The 21,723-nt window shown below is 36.9% G+C and overlaps 1 protein-coding gene across 1 annotated transcript in view; it reads right to left on the bottom strand.

The window, feature by feature from the left end:
- Window positions 1-21,723, bottom strand: part of LOC145671251 (glutamate-gated chloride channel-like) — a 113,951-nt gene that overhangs the window by 30,261 nt on the left and 61,967 nt on the right. The window contains exons 5-6 of the mRNA XM_081740169.1: window positions 9,421-9,571; window positions 3,586-3,668 (exon numbers count right to left, since the gene is read on the bottom strand). Of these exons, the coding sequence (XP_081596295.1) occupies window positions 3,586-3,668; window positions 9,421-9,571 (234 nt within the window). The remainder of the gene's footprint in view (window positions 1-3,585; window positions 3,669-9,420; window positions 9,572-21,723) is intronic.

The following is a 21,723-nucleotide window of genomic DNA, read 5'->3' as shown; positions in this document are numbered from 1 at the left end:
GGTTTCATTGATTTGTTCAGATGTTGATGAGACAGAAGTTCTGGCCCAATTTGCACAATACAGAATGAAAGAAAAATGTCTGGTCCAAAGTCTACTGCGTCAAAGCTGTCTCCTCTAGTTTGGTGAAATGGACTATGTCCTTCTTGTGAACTCACAAAAGTTGCAAGCAAAGTTTTTTCGTGTTCCTGCCACATCTGCTCCTTGTGAAAGAATCTTTTGCAGATGTGGCAGGAACATCCATACGAAGAAACGCAACCGTTTAACAAATGAATGTGCTGCTAAACTGACTTATGTAAAGCATAAACTATTTAAAAAGGGATATGTTGGAGGTGAAAAGCTATCTTCCTTTTCTAAGAGGAGTTGACCAAGTCCGAGTCGTAACCAAAATATGCCTACAGTGGGAACAAGTGGATATTCAGTAAAGAAAAGGAAGAAGCAGATTCAAGGACGAATTGACACAATATGTGAAGAAGAAACAGACACTTCTATACCTACAGAATCTGACGATGGTGACAGTGCTCACCCTGATGTTTCTGATGCAGAAACGTATTAAAGTTAGATAAACATGTTAAAGTCAGATAAACATATTAAAGTCAGATAAATATATTAAAGTCAGATAAACATGTTAAAGTCAGATAAACATATTAAAGTCAGATAATGATATTAAAGTCAGATAAACGTATTAAAGTTAGATAAACATGTTAAAGTCAGATAAACATATTAAAGTCAGATAAATATATTAAAGTCAGATAAACATGTTAAAGTCAGATAAACATATTAAAGTCAGATAATGATATTAAAGTCAGATAAACATATTAAAGACAGATAAACATATTAAAGTTAGATAAACTATGCTAAAGTCAGATAAACATATTAAATTCAGATAAACATGTTAACTGTTGAATCTGTCGTATACTCGTATAACAAAAGTCTTACATGTCTTACATCATACTTCTTACTTGGTAACTTAGCCTACTTTAATAATAATAATAATAATAATAATAATAATAATAATAATAATAATAATAATAATAATAATAATAATAATAATAATAATAATAATAATAATAATAATAATGTTGTATTCACTGTAGTAGCTGCGATTTTCATTTCCACAATACCACTGTCTTATCTGTATGAAACAATTATAAAAACGAAAAGATTTTCTGAAATTTCAATGAAATATTTCAATTTTAAAACTTTCATGAAATTATTCATCCCTAATGAAACTGTTAGGAAAGAAGTTTCGCATTGTTGTTTGGAGTTTTTATTTACTGTCCAAAGCGAATTTGTTTAATTTAGGAAGGAATGGAGAGAAAATATATGGTTTAAAAGAGCTATCATTTATTCGTTCAAAGGATGTACACTTAATTAAAAAGAAAAAAAAAACAGAATGAGCACATTGATTATGTCTATTTTGAACTAAAAATTTTCTAACCCAACCTCAAATGTCATAGGAAACAGTTTACCAAAGATGTCAAGTTGGAGCCCCTTTGCAATCGGTAAAAATTGTGCAGATTTGTATCTTTTTTTTTTTTTCAACTGTAATAAATTTTATCAAGTGCAGAAAAAAGTAATATTCATTGAAATACATAATGATACAGTATACTGAAATTATGTACACTTGTGAAAATATGCCAGTTTTGTTGCCTACATTTCCCTACGTAAAAGAACATTTCCAATGAAAGGAAATACAGTGAATATGATTTTCTTATCCATAGTAGAATGAAAAAGACAAAGGGGAAAGAAGCATTTCCAACGGATTTCAATGTCATTGTCTTTGGAATTCAGTTAGTATTGCTTCAGAAGAAACTCTGAAGGAGTGTCTATACTAGCTCACTGGTAAAGCACGGGGCTTCTGATTGTAAAATCGTGACTTCGATTCCCAGTTTTGTCAAAATTCTTGGTGTTTAATGATATTTTCCTCAATGCATTTTCTTCATATTATGTTTAAAAGTAACACCTGAGTGTTGGGTATTGACGGAACGCCAGTATATTATATGTGAGTATTAAACACAAGATCAGTAAAACATGTGATGGCAATAAGTAAGTGTCTGTTGTATATCTGTCTGTAAATACGTCATACGGAAGTTACTTCTCAATATTCTCATTACAGCATGGGGATTTACGTTCACCCAATGTATACTCATAGAAGTTCACACAGATCTGAAACACTATTTTAGTGTCACAAGAATGATCGTATGAAAACTATCTGTTAATAAAGTATTTGTACGAACACAATCAAATGTGTGTTTCAAATGACAAAAAAAAAAAAAAAAAATGAAATTATTCAGTTTAACATCCCATAATTATGCCCTTTAGGCTAAGGGAGACAATAATTAAGGCAAATGAATGATGATGGAAGAATTGGTAAAATGGGAATGTGGGAGGAAACGGAAGTACCCCGAGAAAACCCATTGGCATAATATTGTCCATCACAAACTTACTTGACCAAGAATCGAACTAAAGACCCACGCACCAGAGGTAGGCACAATACCGTGCTACTAATCAAAGTTTTAAGATATGCAAGTCATTACGTAATGTACTTCAAGTAATTATGGCTTAAATGTTTTTGTATTATACCCTTCCTAGACTTCTCGAGAGCAGAAGGATTCAATTAACTTCTACGTCGAGTGAGGAAAAAAAAATCATGGCATACTTTTACTTTATCAAAAATTTACAAAATGAAAACAATTCTTCAAGAACTGAGACGAGACAAGACGACTTCAGGAGACAAGATGAGCAAACCGTATTTCTCGTTTTGTGTGCAACATTCCCGGTGGGAGACTACAGACCTGCACGGGCCGGGCTTGGGCGGGCTAACTCTGTTATTCCTTTGGGCCGAGCCGGGCTTGGGCGGGCCGACACTGATTTCTCTTCAGGTCAGGCCGGGCTGGGGCCGATTAATTGCAATTCTTTAATAATTATTGACTTTCGTTAAACGATAATTATAATAAAGACAAACGTTGAAGAAAATGAAACTTTTAAAATTTATCGGCCCGGGCCGGGTTTGGGTCAAGAATTTTAAAAATCTTATCAGGCCGGGCCGGGCCGGGCCGGACTCGGGTCGAAAATCTCCAAAACATTTTGGGCCCGGGCTGTTCCGAGCCTAGATACATTCGGGCTGGATTGGGCTCGGGCCGAAAAATTCGGCCCGTGCAGGTTTCTATGGGAGATACTCGGCCGAAAAGGTGTAACAGTCTTTATAGGGAAGTTTTTTTTTCGTTGCAAAGGAAGCTTTCCCTGATTCAGCTCAGGCAAATGCTGAGATGGTTCCTAACATGCAGGTCGCAGGCTACTTCCTTCCTTCTCTGTATAGTTTGCTCGCTGAGGGACGTCATCCTTCATACTTAAGGCCATAAATTACGAAATATGTGTAAATAAATAAAAATCGCGGGCAACATTACCTCTAGCAACACATATTTTACCTATGTGACTTACTTCAAAAGTAGCCACTAGCAAATGGCTACTGGCCTGGCGCTGTATTCCATAAATATTGGTGTTAATTTTTTATATCAGGTTATAAATTGAAAGAATAGATAGTTCATTGTAAATCTAAGAGAAGAAAACGATTCAAATACTTACAACTTGCCATTCTAATTGGACAAACTTGTTCATCCATTGGATAACTCGACAAGTCCATTGGACATGCTAACGTCATAGTAATCCTGTAAATATATCGAATATTACATACTATATCCAGTAAGAAAATAAACCAGTAGAAAACAAACTACGGTATTAATGGTTTTCAATAAATCAATATTCAACCAGATATCTTTATATATCTTAGTATACAGGAATCTTATCATATCGGAGTTAGCATAGGTTTTGCAAATGTTAAACGAGCAAATAGCAGTGTCACATAGTCCTTACTCTACATAAAAGAATTTTGACTTGTTTTCTGCTTAACTAGACTCCTTAAGAGCCCACATCACGGCGAAATTAAAATACCGCTAATTTTACAATAGTTATGTGGTATCTTCAAATAGATAAAAGATAATCGAAAAGTCGGACAAGAGCTCGCTAGACAATATTATTTTACATGAGATACCGTTATCACAACTCACTTATCTACTTTCGATTTCCAGCCATTTAGAAAATCACCATTTATTTATGCGTTTCTAAATGGCTGCAAACGGAAAGCTATTAGGTGACTCGTGATAACATTATCTGAAGCAAAATAATTTTGTATAGCGCGCTCTTGTTCCACTTTTCGCTTATCTTCTTATCTATTTGAAGATCCCACATAATTACTGTAAAATTAGCGGTATTTTAATTTCGCAGTTCTTAGGCCTCTTAACAACATACATTTTACCAAGCGTAGGTTTATATATAGCATTTTATCTTATATAAAATTAAGTATACTTAAAGATTAAAATAGAAAATACTTAAGTCTTTAGATTTGTCGAGTAGAAAGTCAGTTACTTTCATTCAAGTATTGTATCTCACGGACAGATTAGTTTTTCTATCCTGAGTATTATAGTAACCCGCAAATCTAAACAGCACTGCAGATAGTCCATGAAGCTAGGATGATATCCATAATTACCTTCATATGAATATATGGGGTACCGAAATTTTTTTTTAATGTCTATATCTTGGGATAAATTGGATGGACCATTTCTATCAATGGGCTTAATTCCTAAATTTTGACAATCTGCACCTTGGCCAAAATTAATTTTGACCCATCCATTCTAGATTTTGATTATCCCGGACAGACACACGAACAGATAGACTGATAATAGGGTGATTAGAAATCATTAGTCGGGTTGGAAAGGGATGTATTAAAATGTATAACGCATACAATAACGAAACACATGACAATATACTGAATCTACTAATAGTGCTCAAGTTTCTTACATTCTGTTACAAATGTTCGATGTAGCTTTCTTTCGACACACAACTATGTGGTAGTCTACTTCGCTCCACATGCACTCTAGCATAATAGCATTTTCCTCCGAATAATCCTACATGTAGCTGTAATGTGATCCTGGAGCACACCGAAGATGTTGCTAGTGGAGGAACATAGACTGAGTCTTTCATATGTCCGAAAAGATGTCAAATTCACATCGGGAGATCCAGGAGGCCATGGGGGAAAGCGCTAAGACATCTTCAGCTAAGACCTATTTCAACAACATGGAAGTTCTTCGTTCAGGTAGCACATAGATGAGTGGTGTGTGGCAAAAGAAAGCCAAATCGATCATTTGTAGCAATTTGTACAGTTTCTGTATATTTCCATGTATCATTTTTTATTGTACGTTATACATGTTTAATATTACTTTTGCAAACCCGATGAGTCATTTATAATCATCATATATATAAAGTAGGTTTTGGTCGTTAACTGATGCTGTTTTGTACGTCCAGACCTACGCTAATTTTTACACTCGTTCGCCCTGTTTTGAATTGACGTGCCCACTTCCTACTAGTGTCAAGCGCAATATCACCACAAACACTCTTCAATTGGCGATGGTTATCAATTAATTAGCGATGGTTTTATATCAATTGGTGATAGTTATCAATTAATTGGCGATGATTATCAATCAATTGGCGATGGTTACCAATCAATTGGTGATAGTTATCACCTGCTCAACGTTCAGCTACGGTGAGGAATTTCACAATCACCTGTTGTTCTTCACCCGAAAATTTCATGTTCCCGGGCAGAATTAGAAACACGTCTTACTTGTTCAGGCGTTTTGACTCAACTGCTGCCACCTACTAAACAAAACCCTCACTGCTTATAGACGAAAGATGGATGTATCCGTCCCAGCAATTGATTTTTCTGAAATGACCAAAAAAATGTGGACTTCGGAAAAAAAAACGGCACATTTTGTCCTCGTGTAAGCAATCCTATCGAAGAGCCAGACAGTGGCAGAATTATGGGATAATAGAAAAGTTAAGTAGATGACATTCCGACACGATACCGAAACGCAATTTGAGGAGATAGCAGTAACGGTATTACAAGGTGTTACTTCTCCCAACGAACAAACACAACGATATTGGATATGTTTCATATTCGTACAATGTTCTCTAGATTCTTTTAACCTTACCCGAATTTCTGCCTTATTTGTTCCCATGATTCTTTTCTTACATTTGTCACATATTTAAATATTGCTATTTTACAATGCTACACAATTAATCGTAATTTGTGTAATACATTACGCAAAAAAATGATTAAGGAAAACTGTAGGGTTTCGAAATGTGAGTGTGAAGAATAAGGGAGAGAATAAAGTGGGTCGAACGAAAAAGGTATTTAAAAATAGTGGAGAAGAAAAGAACAATTCTAAGATGTAATTGGAAAGATGAAAAGAAATTGGTTGAAATATTGGCTGAGAAGAAACTGTATCATGAAGGACGTGCTAAATGATATGGTGACAGGAAAGACAGGAAAAATCATATGTGAAAACGAAGAAGTTAGCGGAAGACCGTGAACATAGTTAGCTTCTCAGTTGTGGCAAATGCCCTGCCAATAATGGTGGAATATCTACAGCTCACAGATGACGAGAAGAACCCTAGCAGAAGTAGTGTGACGTAGGTATGGGCTCGCCCACTTTTCGCACGGGGGTTTCAAATGACACCACGGAATAGCACACATATAACTTTACCCGGAGTAGCAGACGACATCTAAGTATAGACCACACCTCAAAAATCCAAAATGGACTTGACCGTGTCGTTGACCTTTCCCCGTAGCCCCTGCTTTAGGGTTCTTCTCGTCATCTGTGAGCTGTACAGGTGGAATATCTACAAATGATGACGGCATTTCGGTAGGAGGTAGAATGATTAGATGCATAAGATTTGCAGATGATATGGCGCTTGTTGCAGAATCTGAAAAGAAAATCAATAAAATGTTAGAAAAAATTAGGAAGGGCTTTGAAGAATATGGGATGAAAATACATGTTAGAAAGACAAAAGCCATGGTGATTGGAACGAAGAGGTCTGTGTGAAATATAAAAGTTGGAGGGGAGAAAATAGAACAAGGGAATAGTTTTCGATATCTGGGTAGTATTGTTAGTAATGACATGGAGTGTGAACGTGAAATAAAAACAAGGTTAGGAATGGTGAAAGAATCTTTTAGAAATAAGAAAATTCTGTTTTCTGGGATCTTGAACAAAGAGTTGAGAAAAAGACTCATAAAATGCTTCGTGTGGAGTGTTGTACTGTATGAGGCGGAAACGTGGATATTACGTAAAAGTGATGAAAAACGACTGAAAGCCTTCGAAATGTTGGTGTCGAGAAGAATGGAAAGAATTAGTTGGGTCGAGCGGAAAATGAATGAGAGGGTGTTAGAAATGGTATGGGAGAAAAGAACACTTTTAGATATTATTAAGAAGAGGAAGAGAAACTGGTTGGGACATTGCCTAAGAAGAAATTGTATCATGAGGGACGTCGTAGAGGGTATGGTGGCGGGAAAGAGAGGGAGGGGGAGAAGGAGACTACAATTAATGGATGATATAAAAACAGAAAGATAATACGTGAATATGAAGAAGTTAGTGGAAGACCATGGAACATGGAAGCTTCTCAGTTGCGGCAAGGGACCTGCCAATAAAGGCAGAATATCTATAATGATGGTGATGATCTGTAGTATGAAGATGGCTCTACAATACTGGTTGCTCTAATTCCATAAGAACAATATGCGTCATAATAATAACCAAGTGTTCATTGTCACGTAAGCACTGTATTCAATGTGAATATTTTAATTTGAAGATCACCGTGAAGTTTTCATCTATAAGTTTGTATTCCTCACCACATTGTGTCGCCCCCCTCCACCCATAGCATAAGACACCGCCACTGGCACACCATTTTGGATGGTAGTTAGGGGAGATTTCTTGTGTTTATTAATCACAGACCTGATGTCTGTACGAGACCGAGGTCCAAGATCTGGCAAGTATAGGGCAGGTTCATTATGTGATGTGTGAACACGGTAATCATGAACAAGATTTGTTCAACCGGAGAAAGGTCAGATGAATTTGCCGTCTACTGTATCTATCTAACAAGCGTATGACGGTGTGTGTAGAGTGTGGTCGAGCATTAGTAAGTTGGAAAGAGGAACTTGTAGTAAAGGAACCAAAACCGGGTATAACAATTCTACGATGTATCTCTAGCGACCAAAGACCTCTCAACGCGTATTAGACGCAAGCGGCCACGAAATCCAACGATACCCTATATAATAACACGCGGCGCCAGACCAATGTGATGCAGAATACAGACATCATACAGCCTGGTGCCACACACGGCACGAATGGAGCTCTCAATGTCCTGCAGATGAAAGCGGGTTTAATCTGCAAAGAGGATGTTGTATCACCCATATACCCTACGTTTAGCAGCACCAGTACAGTCGTACGAGTTGGTAAGTGCTCTTTGGTTAACGGGTGCCATGACAATTAACTCCTTCAAAAGATGTCGAACTCTTCGTAGGGGTACTGCTCGATCCTATAGTTTTAAACTCGTGCACCAGTGTTCAAGAATTGAATGTACGATCCGCTATAGCCCTGCGCGCAAGACGTTTGTCCTCTTGGTCCATGATATGATACAACCGGTGGATGTGTATTGCTATCCTGGACCCATCGATGTATATTCGTCCAACATGGACACTAATGTTTCTTAATGCTGCTGTATTCGATGATGTATTGTTCGACCATACAGACATACGTAAATCATACTAATACTTGGGAACTACTGAATTATGGCTTTATAGCGTACCTCAGGTTGCTGATTTTAGAGAGCGAGACTGGCGCATTGATACGTCAAGGAGTTGCGCTGATAAGTGATTTACTGTCGTTTCATTCTATATACACGCAGCTAATGTTGGGTCAATCTGATGGCTCCTTCTTTGTGTTGCATTTTTAATAACCCAACAATGTATTTACGAAACAACCAGGGGTAAAAGTGAAGGGGAACGCGGGGGACGCCTTCACCCACCCCCAAATGATATGCACAGCGTCCTCCCAGTTCCTAAAAAGATACAATGGGCAAAGATAGGCAGGGGGACAAGATCTGGCAAGTCTAGGTCCACGTTCATTATCTGATATGTGGGCGCAGCACGTCATGACGTCATAGGCGTGACGTCATGAAGCTACCTACTGTCCCCTTACCTTTTCAGATCCACTTTTATCGCTGCAAACAACAGTAATCATGGTATATTGTTATAAAGATATCTACGGTGTATTTCGTAAGGTTTCTTACAGTAATGGCTAGTAAGTTAGACGAATACAGTGGCAACTTAAGGAAGATTTGCTTTTCAAATTTTATTATGTATACTTTATATACCCCGCTAATATTACTTTACTCTAAATATATATATACGTCCTTGATATTCTTTTAACAAATTTTGCTGTGAAGTACCAAATTGAGGATCCGTTAAAAATAATTTTGCACTAAACACTCTTATGAATAATACTTTACAACTTGAATGTAATAAAAACTCACCTGACACTGTAAAGTACATCACCATTCGGATGAATACGTACTAAGCTGTTGGGAACCATAATATCATGAAAATGACCCTCTATTTCGTTGGATACAAAAAGATCTGGCGTCCATATCTTGTCAGCAGATGTCAGTAGAAGATATTTTATATCTGTAATAACAGATTTTAATTCAAATCATGTGACAGAAATAGTTATTTTTGTCCAATATGTGGAATTATTTTTAAAACTATGGCATTCTTTCCGAATATTCCTAGCAAATCTTAAAGTCTTTGAAAAAAATAAATATTTTACATCATTTATATATAGATATTTAACATTTATTATATTAATACATTTCAACATTGCAGTTACTACAGATAAACAAGAATCACACAATTTTGTGTGTGTAATGTAATAGCTAGGGACCAGATTTTAAGGTGCAAAAGAGGTGCTAATAGGATATAATTATTAAGTGGTATACTTTACAGTTACATGAACACTCCTTATTTATTACACCAGCAAATATTGTTAAAATCTTGGCTTTAAACATTTGACATAAATCGCAAAATTGTTTTATTTAAGCCCCAACTTGTATAACATTCAACATTCTTGTAATAAAATTGTGATTAAAACGAACTCGGAATTTTTGAAAAGAAAAATTTAATTTAGCAATATTCTGGGTTGGGAAACCGTTACATACTACTGGGTCATCAGAAACTGGTTATACTTGATAATGCACAACATTTTTATGTTTTCGAATATTAGTTTCTGTGTCTTGGAGCTCAGGAAATCCTTGTGTGTGAAGAAACTTCGCTCGACGGAAACCAGTGGTTCATATCTTGTAAGCACATGGACAGGAAGTTCAGTTTCTATGTCACGATTGTTTCGCAAATTCAGTTCAAATTTATCCCTAGCAAATCCGTCAAGATTGCGTCTAAATTTATGGAATGTTATGTGTAAACTAGATTGAAATTAAACATATTGTTCTGTCCAATTTTTTAAAAAAGAGAGAAAAAAGGGACAAAAGGGTGCTGAAGGCTAAAAGTAGTGAAAAAAGGGGAAATCTTATTAAACTAGGAAACAAAAAGTGCAACATTCACTAAAAAAAAGTGCAACAAAGTGCGTTCATTTCAGTTCATTTTATGCACGGAAAGACATATTTTGAACTTTGGTTGTTATAACAACTTCATTTTTGGAAAAGATGCTGCACATTAAAATCCGCTCTCTAGTAATAACAATCAATTCTACAGTACTTTTTGTCATTTGGGACATATTTCATCCTTAAGATCTCTACTGAAGCTCCTTTTAGAGGTTGAAACATTCATCTTCCGTTATTGTGTTATTATTATTATTATTATTATTATTATTATTATTATTATTATTATTATTATTATTATTATTATTATTATTATTATTATTATTATTTTTATTATTATTATTATGCCTTTTGGTAGGTCCTGGGACTAATGAGTTTTTTTTTCTTTTTCTTAATTTTTACTTTGGGCCTGGAAATGTTTCTAGTATATATCTCGATCTTCAGCTTCCTCTTTTAACTCCCAAGATTTTCTGCTATTTTTCAAATCATTGATAAATTGTGTTTTTCTTATTCCTCGCTTTCCTTCCACCTTCCCTTGTATGACAGTATGAAGAAGACCCATATCTTCGCAAGATGTGTCCAATCCAATTGGCCTTTCTACGAAGGATGGTGGCTAGAACCGTCCTCTTCTCTCCTATCCGTTTTAAAACATCTTCGTTTGTAGGTCTCTTTGTCCATTTTATGTTCTCCATCTTCCTTTAACACCACATTTCGAAGCTCTCTAAACATTTCTTCTCTAACCTCCGAAATGTCCAAGTCTCTCAACCATAAAGTCCAATGCTCCATACATAGCACTTGACCAATTTCTTCCTTTAGTCCAATATTAAGGTTGCTAATTAAGCTTGTTGAATGCTACTTTGACTATGGAAATTCTCGACCTGATATCTTTGGTGTAGTATGCGTCTTTCATCAAAATACTTCCCACATATTTGAAATGATCGAACTCTTCTTCAAGTTCTCTTTCTTTTACTCTGACCAGAAAAGCGTGTTTCCACCGGAAATTCTCATGACATACGATTTTTCGATATTGATTTCCATTCCATGGAATACGCTAAATACGTAGAAAAGTGAACACCGCCTTTTTACATTATATAAGAGTCACTTTCAATAAATGGAGTGGAGATTGGAAGGGGAGTCAGAGAAGGATGTAGTGTGTATGCCCAGTTATTCGGTGGGGTGCTGACTGCCACGGGTGCTGACTGCCACAGCCAATTATTGTTGCTGATTGCCACGACTTGCGCTGATTGCCAATATCAAGGTGCTGACTGCCACGATGGCGTGCTGACTGCCACGAGCCTGAGAGAAAGTTGCTAGACGTAACATTACCGGACGCCAAGAAGCATGAAAGAAACTAGATGAACCTTATGATCGTGTTGTTCAGACCAATACCTAACAAAGGTAAACAGGTCTCTGTATGTACAGTCATGTCCAAAATTATTGTCGCATGACTATAAATATGTTGTTCTAGTAATATAATTTGATAACGAATTCGCCCGGTATTTCTTATAATGTTAGTAGCATGCCATTTAGTCCCAATTCATGCTGATTATAACAAGCTAATAAAATTCCTGTACGGTTGAGAACGGTTCGAGATATTCAACTTGGAAGTTTATATGAGAAAATGAGGATATACACATTTATATCTACGCGTTAAGTACAACATAATTAGCAACGAATATTGACATACGAATTGAAAGCTATCGGAAGTAACAAAAAAAAAAAAAAAGTGTTTCGCAATAACTAACGGGTTTGTTAGATACAATTAGTCATTACATTGTTCACAATAATCATAGGTTAGAGATGAAAATTGACCACTGTTGTTCTTCTGTTTTATGAAGAAATGACGCAGGCAAAAGACTCCCTTGTACCATGAACATTTTATATGTGCAATTGCATTGCATCCGTCAAGGGAACAGTTCGCAGAACCAAAGCAAAAAGCAAATTCGACAAGTGATTAAAAGTTATAGGCCTATAATTTGTTCGTAACCTGCCTTGTAGAACGCAAACTGAAACATCCCAATGTATAGCGGTGATCAGAAGTGATTCTTATGGACACGTATTTTATTTGATTGTTTCGTTGGTACATTATAGCGTCCAGATGAAGTTTCATACTATGTACAAATCTCCTGCCATAATCTTTGATTGATCGGAATCAAAACACATCAAATGGTTGCACAAATCGTGTGCAATTCTTTGGTATCTTCTCAACCATTAGGTCTTTGCCATCCATCATGCAACTTGTAATGGACAATTTGTCTGTGAATGGATCCCAGTGATCAAGCAATAGCAAGTTCAAACCATCAGGCTTCGCCATGGGAGAGAATACTTAACGCATTGAAACGTGCATCCACTCATTTTCTCATATAAACTTCTAAGCTGAATAATTCGAACAGTTCTCAACCTACAGGAGTTTTATTACCTGTTGTAATCAGCATGAATTGGTCCTTCAAATGACATGCTTATTTCTCTGCAGGCGAGTGCTTCTCCCAAACTTCCCTTGTCAGCTGGCTTCAGACCCTCATATCCATTAAATAATACAATAAAATAATTAATATAAACAATGACTTGTGCAAATTGTACATATAACAGAAAAGACAATCCCTTTATAAACATCCAAGTGTGTGTCGTTCCACTTAGTGAGCAACTTTGTAACTTATAGGATGCCACATAGATTTGCTGTGATGATTACTAAATTAATCCTTAATTATTCTCTACTAAATTAATTAATAATCATAAATTTAGTATGAGGGATTAATTCCTCTCTTTCCAAATACAGTTTCTCCCAGGATCGTGGCAGTCAGCACGCGGTCGTGGCAGTCAGCACCTTCATATTTGCAATCAGCCACAGTCGTGGCAGTCAGCACCAATAATTGGGTGTGGCAGTCAGCACCCGTGGCAATCAGCATCTATCCAGTTATTCAACATTTACAGTGAAGGGTTAATAAAGGAAACATGAATGGGAATTAGAAATTTCAAGATGGGAGAGCAGATCATTAACAAGAACAGGTATGCTGATGATACAGTTATGATAGCTAGAACTGAAGAAGGACTACAGGAGATGAAATATATAATAGCTGTAATTCCTATCCCTGTTTCCTTCTCACCTCTATTCTACCCCGTCAAATTATATATATATTACAGCTGCAACACGTGTCTAATTATTTTGAACAAGTCTCTAACCTTCAGAGAGTCCAAAATATGGTCATTTTGAGATGATAATTCTTCTCCCCACTGCCCGTCTAATTTCCGAAGAAAAGTATTTCTTTGATGGAGCTTTCTATCAGAAATGTTAAAAATGGCTGTCTTAAGGTTCTAGTTCAAATTGTTTCGACTTTGCGCTTGACAACCAGTAATCCAGCGACGACTTCTCCGTGCCTATGTGAATTTATATTTATAATAATAACTAACATAAACGCCATTGAGAAGACTAATGCAATAACTTATCTAGAATAATGTAACAAGTTCAGCAATACTTACAACTCTGTAGCTTTACATAAGAACGTTGTGGAATCAAAAATGCAAAAATGCTGCTTAGAAAATTTATATTTATTAGTTAAAAGAAAAAACTTTTATAATAGCACTGCAAAAGTAAGATATTGTACGAATCTGTAATGCATTGCACACAGTGACATCTCGTTTACACTTTTTTAACGAACTAATACTATTTTTACTATATTGAAGATGCTGACGGTGAGAAGCTGGAGAGCCATTCTTCAATACAGCTGTCGGAGTAGAACTCAGAATGATAAAGTTGATGCAGCAGAGGCAGATTTATGCCAGGGCCGGGGGCCTAGCCCCCCCCAGTTTTCTGAGTGACAAAAGTTATTTAAGCTGTTATTTATATATTTTGAAAGTTTGTAGTAAACTCATCATATACCTATCATAGTCTGGGTTCTGACTGGCCACCCCAGTCTTTACCTTCTAGATCCGCCACTGCGAAGCAGTGGGGTACCCAAGGGAAGTTTCGGAGTTTTAACCCCCTTTGAGAATGTATTAAGCAGAAATAAATATTTACCATATTAAAATATTTGTACAAACACATAATTAGTGCTCTCAACGGGTCGGGTCGGGTCGGGTTGAAGACCGACCCGACCTGACCCGTGACCCGAATTGACTGACCCGACCCGACCCGACTGACCCGAACCGTGATCCGACCTGATTGACCTGACCCGACAACCCGACCCGAGCTGACCCGAATAACCCGACCCGACAACCCGACCCGAGTAGCCTGACCCGACAACCCGACCCGATTTGACCCGACTCGACCCGAGCTGACTCGATCCGAGTCGGGTCGGGTCAACTCGATCCGTTTGAGAGCACTATAGTCACGACACTGGGTGAACGCCAAAATGCACTCCCATTGGGAATTAAACCCGGACCACGTGTACCGAAGTCTTACACGTTAACCAGGGGTGCTCACAAGGGGGGCCTATGACGCAAACTGCGTCATTGAAATATTTGGGGGGTTAAAAATCTATATAAATATGTTTGAGGGGGTGTAAAAATTAATCAAAAAGATTTTTTTTCATGGAAGAACACCTACGGATAGACAATTGAGGGGTGGTTCGTCATGGACATGAGGGGGGCACCACTGCGTTAACCAGTAGCTAGATCAAGCGGGGGATTTGTATATGCATCTTAATGAATATTTGGCACTTTTGACGTTTGGTTATTTCTTTTTATAACTGATACCAATGTCCGACGTGGGAGAATTTTTTTTCCTTTAGTTCTATGTGACGAAATTTTTATTCAAGGTCAGTGTTCTGACCTGCTTGAACGGCAGGGGGTCTTCTCGGAAGGCAGTAGCAAGAGTCTCTTGGCGGAGACAAAAGGAAATCGTTTAACTACAATGATAAGGGTTGAGGAAACAGGAGAACACCTGTTATTTTTTCCAACCCTTCAACTTTAATTCCAAAATAGGTTCTTATGATTCCGGGACCCGTACCACTTTGATTTTTCTTTCTCGGTAATTAAAACGTATTTTACAGTATATATAGTTGCACGTAAGAAGATACATAATATGAATTTTGTAATTTAAAATTTAAAAATACAGTATGATATCTATATATATAAAAGAGAACGCACAAATCCTTTGTTACCTCATCACGCTAATACGGCTGAACCAATTTCTTTTATTTTTGGGGGGTTATTAGGATTTGGACCCTAGATGGTTTTTATCATATCACTTTAATTTTTAATTACCAGTGTCTTGAGATAATTGACCATTCAAGTGTCCATAACGTACAAATCCTTTGTTAGTTCATCATAGGTAAAAATAAACGTATTTATATGCAACCCGCATGACCGTGTAACTCGGCGGGTTAACATAAATGACAGGCGATATAATGTTAACATTTACTGCAATCTACTATGGTTTTTATCATATCACTTGAAAGCGAAAACTTCCGGGGTGACCGCAGCGAAGCGGGGCGGGTTAACATAAATGACAGGCGATATAATGTTAACATTTACTGCAATCTTCTATGGTTTTTATCATATCACTTGAAAGCGAAAAAGTAAAAATTATCTAAGTAACAAAGTTTATTGCGTTCCGGGGTGACCGCAGCGAAGCGGGGTGAACGCTGCTAGTTTAATTATAAAGTACTAATTTTATTTAATCACTTTCAGCCCAACAAATGAAATTCAAACAATTCGTTCCCTGGGTCTTGGTCATCAATACTGCGTCTTATTCTTTGTCTTGCAGTCAAGTCTTGGTCCTGCATTTCGTAGTCGTAGTGGTCTTTCATGCTATACAAGAGCCAAGAATGCTCACCTCATCGGTACAAATGAAGACCAAGTGTGATTTTGATTATGGTCTTTCATACTATACGGAAAGCAAGAAAATATGCTCATCGCTACTTGGTGATCACCAAAACAAGGCCAAGAGCAAGATTACTATGCAATTCGTCTTGCATATCCAATCTTTATCTTGTTCTTGTATCGATGTCCTTGGGCTTGGTGAAATAAAATGAAATATTCAGTTTAAGGTCCCTCGATTCTGCACAGAGGCTAAGGGATACGGTGACCATGAGAAATGAATGAAATGGTGGAATGAAGAAAGTGGGATGAAACAGGAGAATCCCGAGAAAACCCACTACACGGCTTTTCTCCACCACAAAGCCTACTTAGCACAAGCTGGGATCGAACCATGGACACCATGCACCAGAAATCAATTCTCTACCACTGAGCCACCGCAGCCCTGCTTGGGCTTGGTCGTCCATATCCAATCTTTCTTTTGGCCTTGCTTAAACAACTTCTAGTTTTGTTCTAAATCCAGACGCCATATTGGCGTAGATATTAATATTACAGTCGATTGGTAAAATCAATCTTCCACATTTACAAATTAAAGTACATACAAGTACAAAAATTAGCATTTACTATAAAAACACTAGCTGCAAGTGTTCAAAATAGATTTATGGCTTCTATAAAATCAATTGAAAATTGCTATTTTTAATTAGGCAGCTAGTGAAAAACAGCAGCTTTCGACTCCAGCCGAGTTTAAGCTCAACCTAAACTCAGTTGACCAAAGTGAACTGACCCGACTGACCCGACCCGACAACCCGAACCGAGCTGACCCGATTGACCCGACCCGAGCTGACCCGACTGACCCGACCCGAGCTGACCCGACTGACCCGACCCGTTTGAGAGCACTACACATAATATTATATGAACGTGGAAGCTTGAACCCCCCCCCCTTGACGAATTTCTGTGAACCCCACTGTTTACAACTTACATATATTCTTCCATTTCTTTCGGTTGAAATATCTAATTTTAATAGACCAATTAACAAATATTAGAATTTAAATGCTGTGCCTGTAGAAAATGAACTAATGTAGATACAGTAATTTGAATTTTGTGTTCAATAAATATTTTTCAAATCACTTTATTTATTTATTTATGTTTGCACCAAAAGCATTTTCCATTTTCTAGACCAGTGGTTCTCAACGGATGCGTCGTGACATGCTGGTGTGTCACGCAGTCCCTTAAGGTGTGTCGCAAAATTTTAGAATTTAAAAACCATGAAGAATTTAATAATAACAGTTAACAAGATTTTTGTAACATAAGAGGAAACACCTGACCTCGAAGGAACTGTGTGCGCTAAATTCGAATATGCATTCGGTTTTTCCCCGCTACAGCGGAATTTTTGGGAAATTTCCTCAAAAATTTCCCCTTTTCGCGTATTTCATAACCCTAGCTCTTGTCCCCTTACGAATAATAATACAATAATTACACCAAAAAAAAAAAAAAAACTTGGTTGATGCTCAATAAACCCTATAAGTTTCAGAACAATCACGTTATTATTTCTAGAGAAAGAAATATATTTACATGTCTATACTTTCAGATCGCTTGATTTGGTTAAAAAAAAAAAAAAAACTATTGCTTCATTACCACAAACACAGGCATAAAATATAATACGATACAATTTACATTTATCACAATTTACAATAAGCAATAATACAAATATACAAAAATGTCATGAAAATTCCATTAAAATCATCAAATGTATGAAACTTCCATTGAGTTACACAAATGCACACTATTTCCTTCTTCTGTCAGAAGTATTGTATTCTCTAACAAGACTCCAACAATAATCCCCCATCATTGAAGCATCCCATCGTTTCTAGTACCTTTTTCTCCATTGCCATTATGCCTTGGTAGAATCTTTGCACCTTTACGCACTGACAGCCTCTAGATTAGTAGGAAAAAGCTAAGGTAAGAGTCTAAAAAGTGAATTTTTAAAGATATCCTACAACTCAATTCTTTGTATTTCTGTACCATGTCCTGTACGATTTCATTGTAATTCTCTGCTTTGATATTGCCGAGAAAGTTGCGCATAACACACTGAAATGCTGTCCAGGCTACCAACTCGACACTGTTTATTTTGCTGTCAAAGCTATCATCAAGCATGAGTTTCCTGATCTGGTGGCCAACAAACACTCCTGCTGATATCTTAGCATCACCCAGGTTAGGAAACTTAGGTCGCAAATGCTTGAAACCTTCACCAGTAGTGTCTATGACTTTGACAAAGTTCTTCATGAGTCCTAACTTTACATGAAGTGCTGGCGGTAGTATCTTATTTGAATCTAGCAAAGGAGCATATTTAACGTTGCATCCTCCAGGAACGTAATTCACTCGAGATTCCCAGTCCTTCACTTCATAATGCTTGTCATCAGGTCGACTATCCCCTAAACATAAAAAGCATTGATAATTCGGGTAACTGCACTGCAGTCCTAATAAAATAACAACTACCTTGAGATGACAACATATTTGCCAACAATGGTCCTTATAATGTATGAGATTTAGCAAGGTTGACATGGTGGCATATGATTCCTTAATCTTCACTGAGTACGCATGTGGTATAGAAAGTTTTTGATTTCCACTACGTAAAAGATCACCTTGTGGTAATCAAACAAATCGTTTTTCCCCTAAATAAATAGATTTGAAGTATGGTGCAATGAACAATGCACACAGTACACATATAAATATCTTTATCCCTCTAGAAATAATAACGCTATTGTTCTGAAACTTGGAGGGCTTATTGAATACCAATCAAGGTTTTTTTTTGGTGTAAGGTGAATCACCACCCGGAAGTCAGTACATATTTTAGCTCATTGCTTTAATTACTGTGCAATGAAACGTTACATATTATAAATATTGTACTATATCTATAAGATATAGTAAAATATAAGCACAAGAATATATATGATTCATTTGGTTGTGTCTCCCGATATCGAAAATTGTAATAAATAAAAGAAAATATTTGATTTGTTTTAGAATGAACACAAAAATGGCACTTGCTGTTAGATCTTGCTAGAAGTGCTCCGATTTATGAAATATTTATTTGTATGTGTAAAGTATTTTAAAGTAACGATCTTCTCACGAAATAGATATATTGTTTGACCATTTTTCGTGTTATGTTTCATATTTTATTTAAATATTAATTTACATATAAGGAAATAGGTTTTGAGATGAAACTTAAGCAGAACGCCATAATGCATTGTTGCCAAATTTGTACGTTTACTGTAGTAGTCACAAGAAAATTCCTGGATTCTAGCGTTGCAGTTGGAGAAGCGGAATCGCGGCAAGGGTCGAAAACTAAATTCTCCAATAAGAATCTAAGCAGAATTCCAAGATTACTCCTTTTATTATCTGGCGTCAGTAAACACTCGACACTATCTGGCAATGCCGCACTATTCAAGTAGCGTTTAGCATAGCACTCAGAACACCTAGTAATCTACCTTAATTCTTGTGTTATTATTTGTAAGGGGACAAGAGCTTGGGTTATGAAATACGCGAAAATGGGATTTTTTTTAGTGAATTTCCCAAAAATCCCTATGTAGCAGGAAAATTGTACGGGATGGAGAAAAACTGAATGCATATTCGAATTCAGAGCAAAAAGCTCCTTTAAGATGAGGCGTTCTCTCTCATGTTACACACACACACACAAAAAGATAAATTTGTTGATTGGTGTAATTAGTTAAAACCGAGACAGACTGTACGAGTCAACACCTCTAGCAGCAGCAATAATGCTCAGTGCTATATAGAATCATTATAAAAACTAATTGGTTTCACTATTATAATAGACATTATTATTATTATTATTATTATTATTATTATTATTATTAATAATAATAATAATAATAATAATAATAATAATAATAATAATAATAATAATAATATCAAAGAAGTGCGTCGCGATGTTGTGCATGCTCACTAAAGTGTGTCGTGAGTGAAGAAAGGTTGAGAAGCACTGTTCTAGGCAGCCTCTTTCGATTACCAGTTAGTATATCTCATTGTGAATAATAAACCAGTAGACTTTGTAATTCTTAACACCAGACACTTAAGACCAGCCCCGAATTCCCCTTTAGAAGCTCTATGCTGTTCTTTAATACCTGTATCTAAATTCCTAAATATAACTGTGGAATAAGCAGTTTGATGTTCGTCGTATCTCAATTGCAGAGAATTAGATTTCTCTCGAACTGCGTATAACTCAAGATACGACAGTTTGCACGAAAAATTAAGTTCTATTGTTCACACACAGCCGTATCTCCAAGGATGTTATAAATAGATGATCTGCCCATATGTATCTTCATCTAATTAAATCGATGAAGCCAAAAAACAACAGAGCATCGGCACGTCTGATTGGCTACTCTCGTATCTGTCATCCTCTGATTGGCTACTTTCGTTTCCGCCATGATTGTTGGCTCAGAACATTGCGATCCTATTGGGCGGAGTGGGCAGAGTAGGGGTGGCGAAACTGTGACGTATGGCTTCAAGATTTCGTTGTAAGGGCAGATCTTCTATTTTATAAAGTCCTTGCGTATCTCAAACGACTTTTTTGAGTGTATGTGCAGGAGCGGATCAAGGGCGGAGCCAATGGAGCCCAGTCTCCGGGGACCCCTGGCTCAGGGGACCCATCAAAATCCCTTTTCTTTAATACTAAAATATAGCAATCAACTTCTTATATTAGAGGCTTCAGACCCATGTTATTTTTTTTTCAGCTTCTACGCTCGCGGTGTCCCTTAAGTCTTCTTCTACCAGCGTCTTCACGCTACTTATTTTGTGAGGTTGACCATTTCGCTTGTTTTTTTGGTATTTGTGTGTTACACTGCAGAATATGAGTATTTAACTGTTAATAACGAACGTAAGTAAACTTAATTATTGTAAACTTGGAGCATATTAAAATATTAGAACATTGTTCTCGGTGTTTCGATAAGACTATGAGGTTGTGGAAGGCAGCAAGAAAATTTATGCGCTGGAATTATTCGTAACATAGGGCCCACTTGAAAGAGTCGGCTCCAGGGCCCCAAAAGCCTTAATCCGCCCCTGTGTATGTGTGTGTTCACTTTAACGTGTAATTTGTTTTAATATGTTGTTTAAGCAAGCAGCAAATATTTTTGTGCCTTCACAACTGGTCTCTGTGATCAAGCTGGCTCGTAGAAAGCAGTCTTTTGAGGTAGTGGAACTACAGTATAACGATTTCCTCAATTTCAAGCAGGTCTCCAAAGAACTTGGAATTCTACCAATTCTAGAATCAGAGGTAAGTAATGCAAAAGACGTAAACTGGAAGAACACGATGGAAATAAAGAGTTTTGAAGAGGTCATCGACAACAAGCGACACAACTAGGCTAGTTATCGCCGGGGCAGAATTCGCCTTAGTCCCCTTTACCCTCACCAACCAAACCAAAACGTTCCTCGACTCAAGGGCGCCGATCCTAGAGGGGC

This window comes from Thermobia domestica, chromosome 2 (assembly GCF_964235325.1).
Source record: "Thermobia domestica chromosome 2, izTheDome1.hap1.1, whole genome shotgun sequence".
Lineage (NCBI taxonomy): Eukaryota > Metazoa > Arthropoda > Insecta > Zygentoma > Lepismatidae > Thermobia > Thermobia domestica.
Note: the sequence above shows the minus strand (reverse complement) of the source record. Positions and strands in the feature narration are given on the sequence as shown.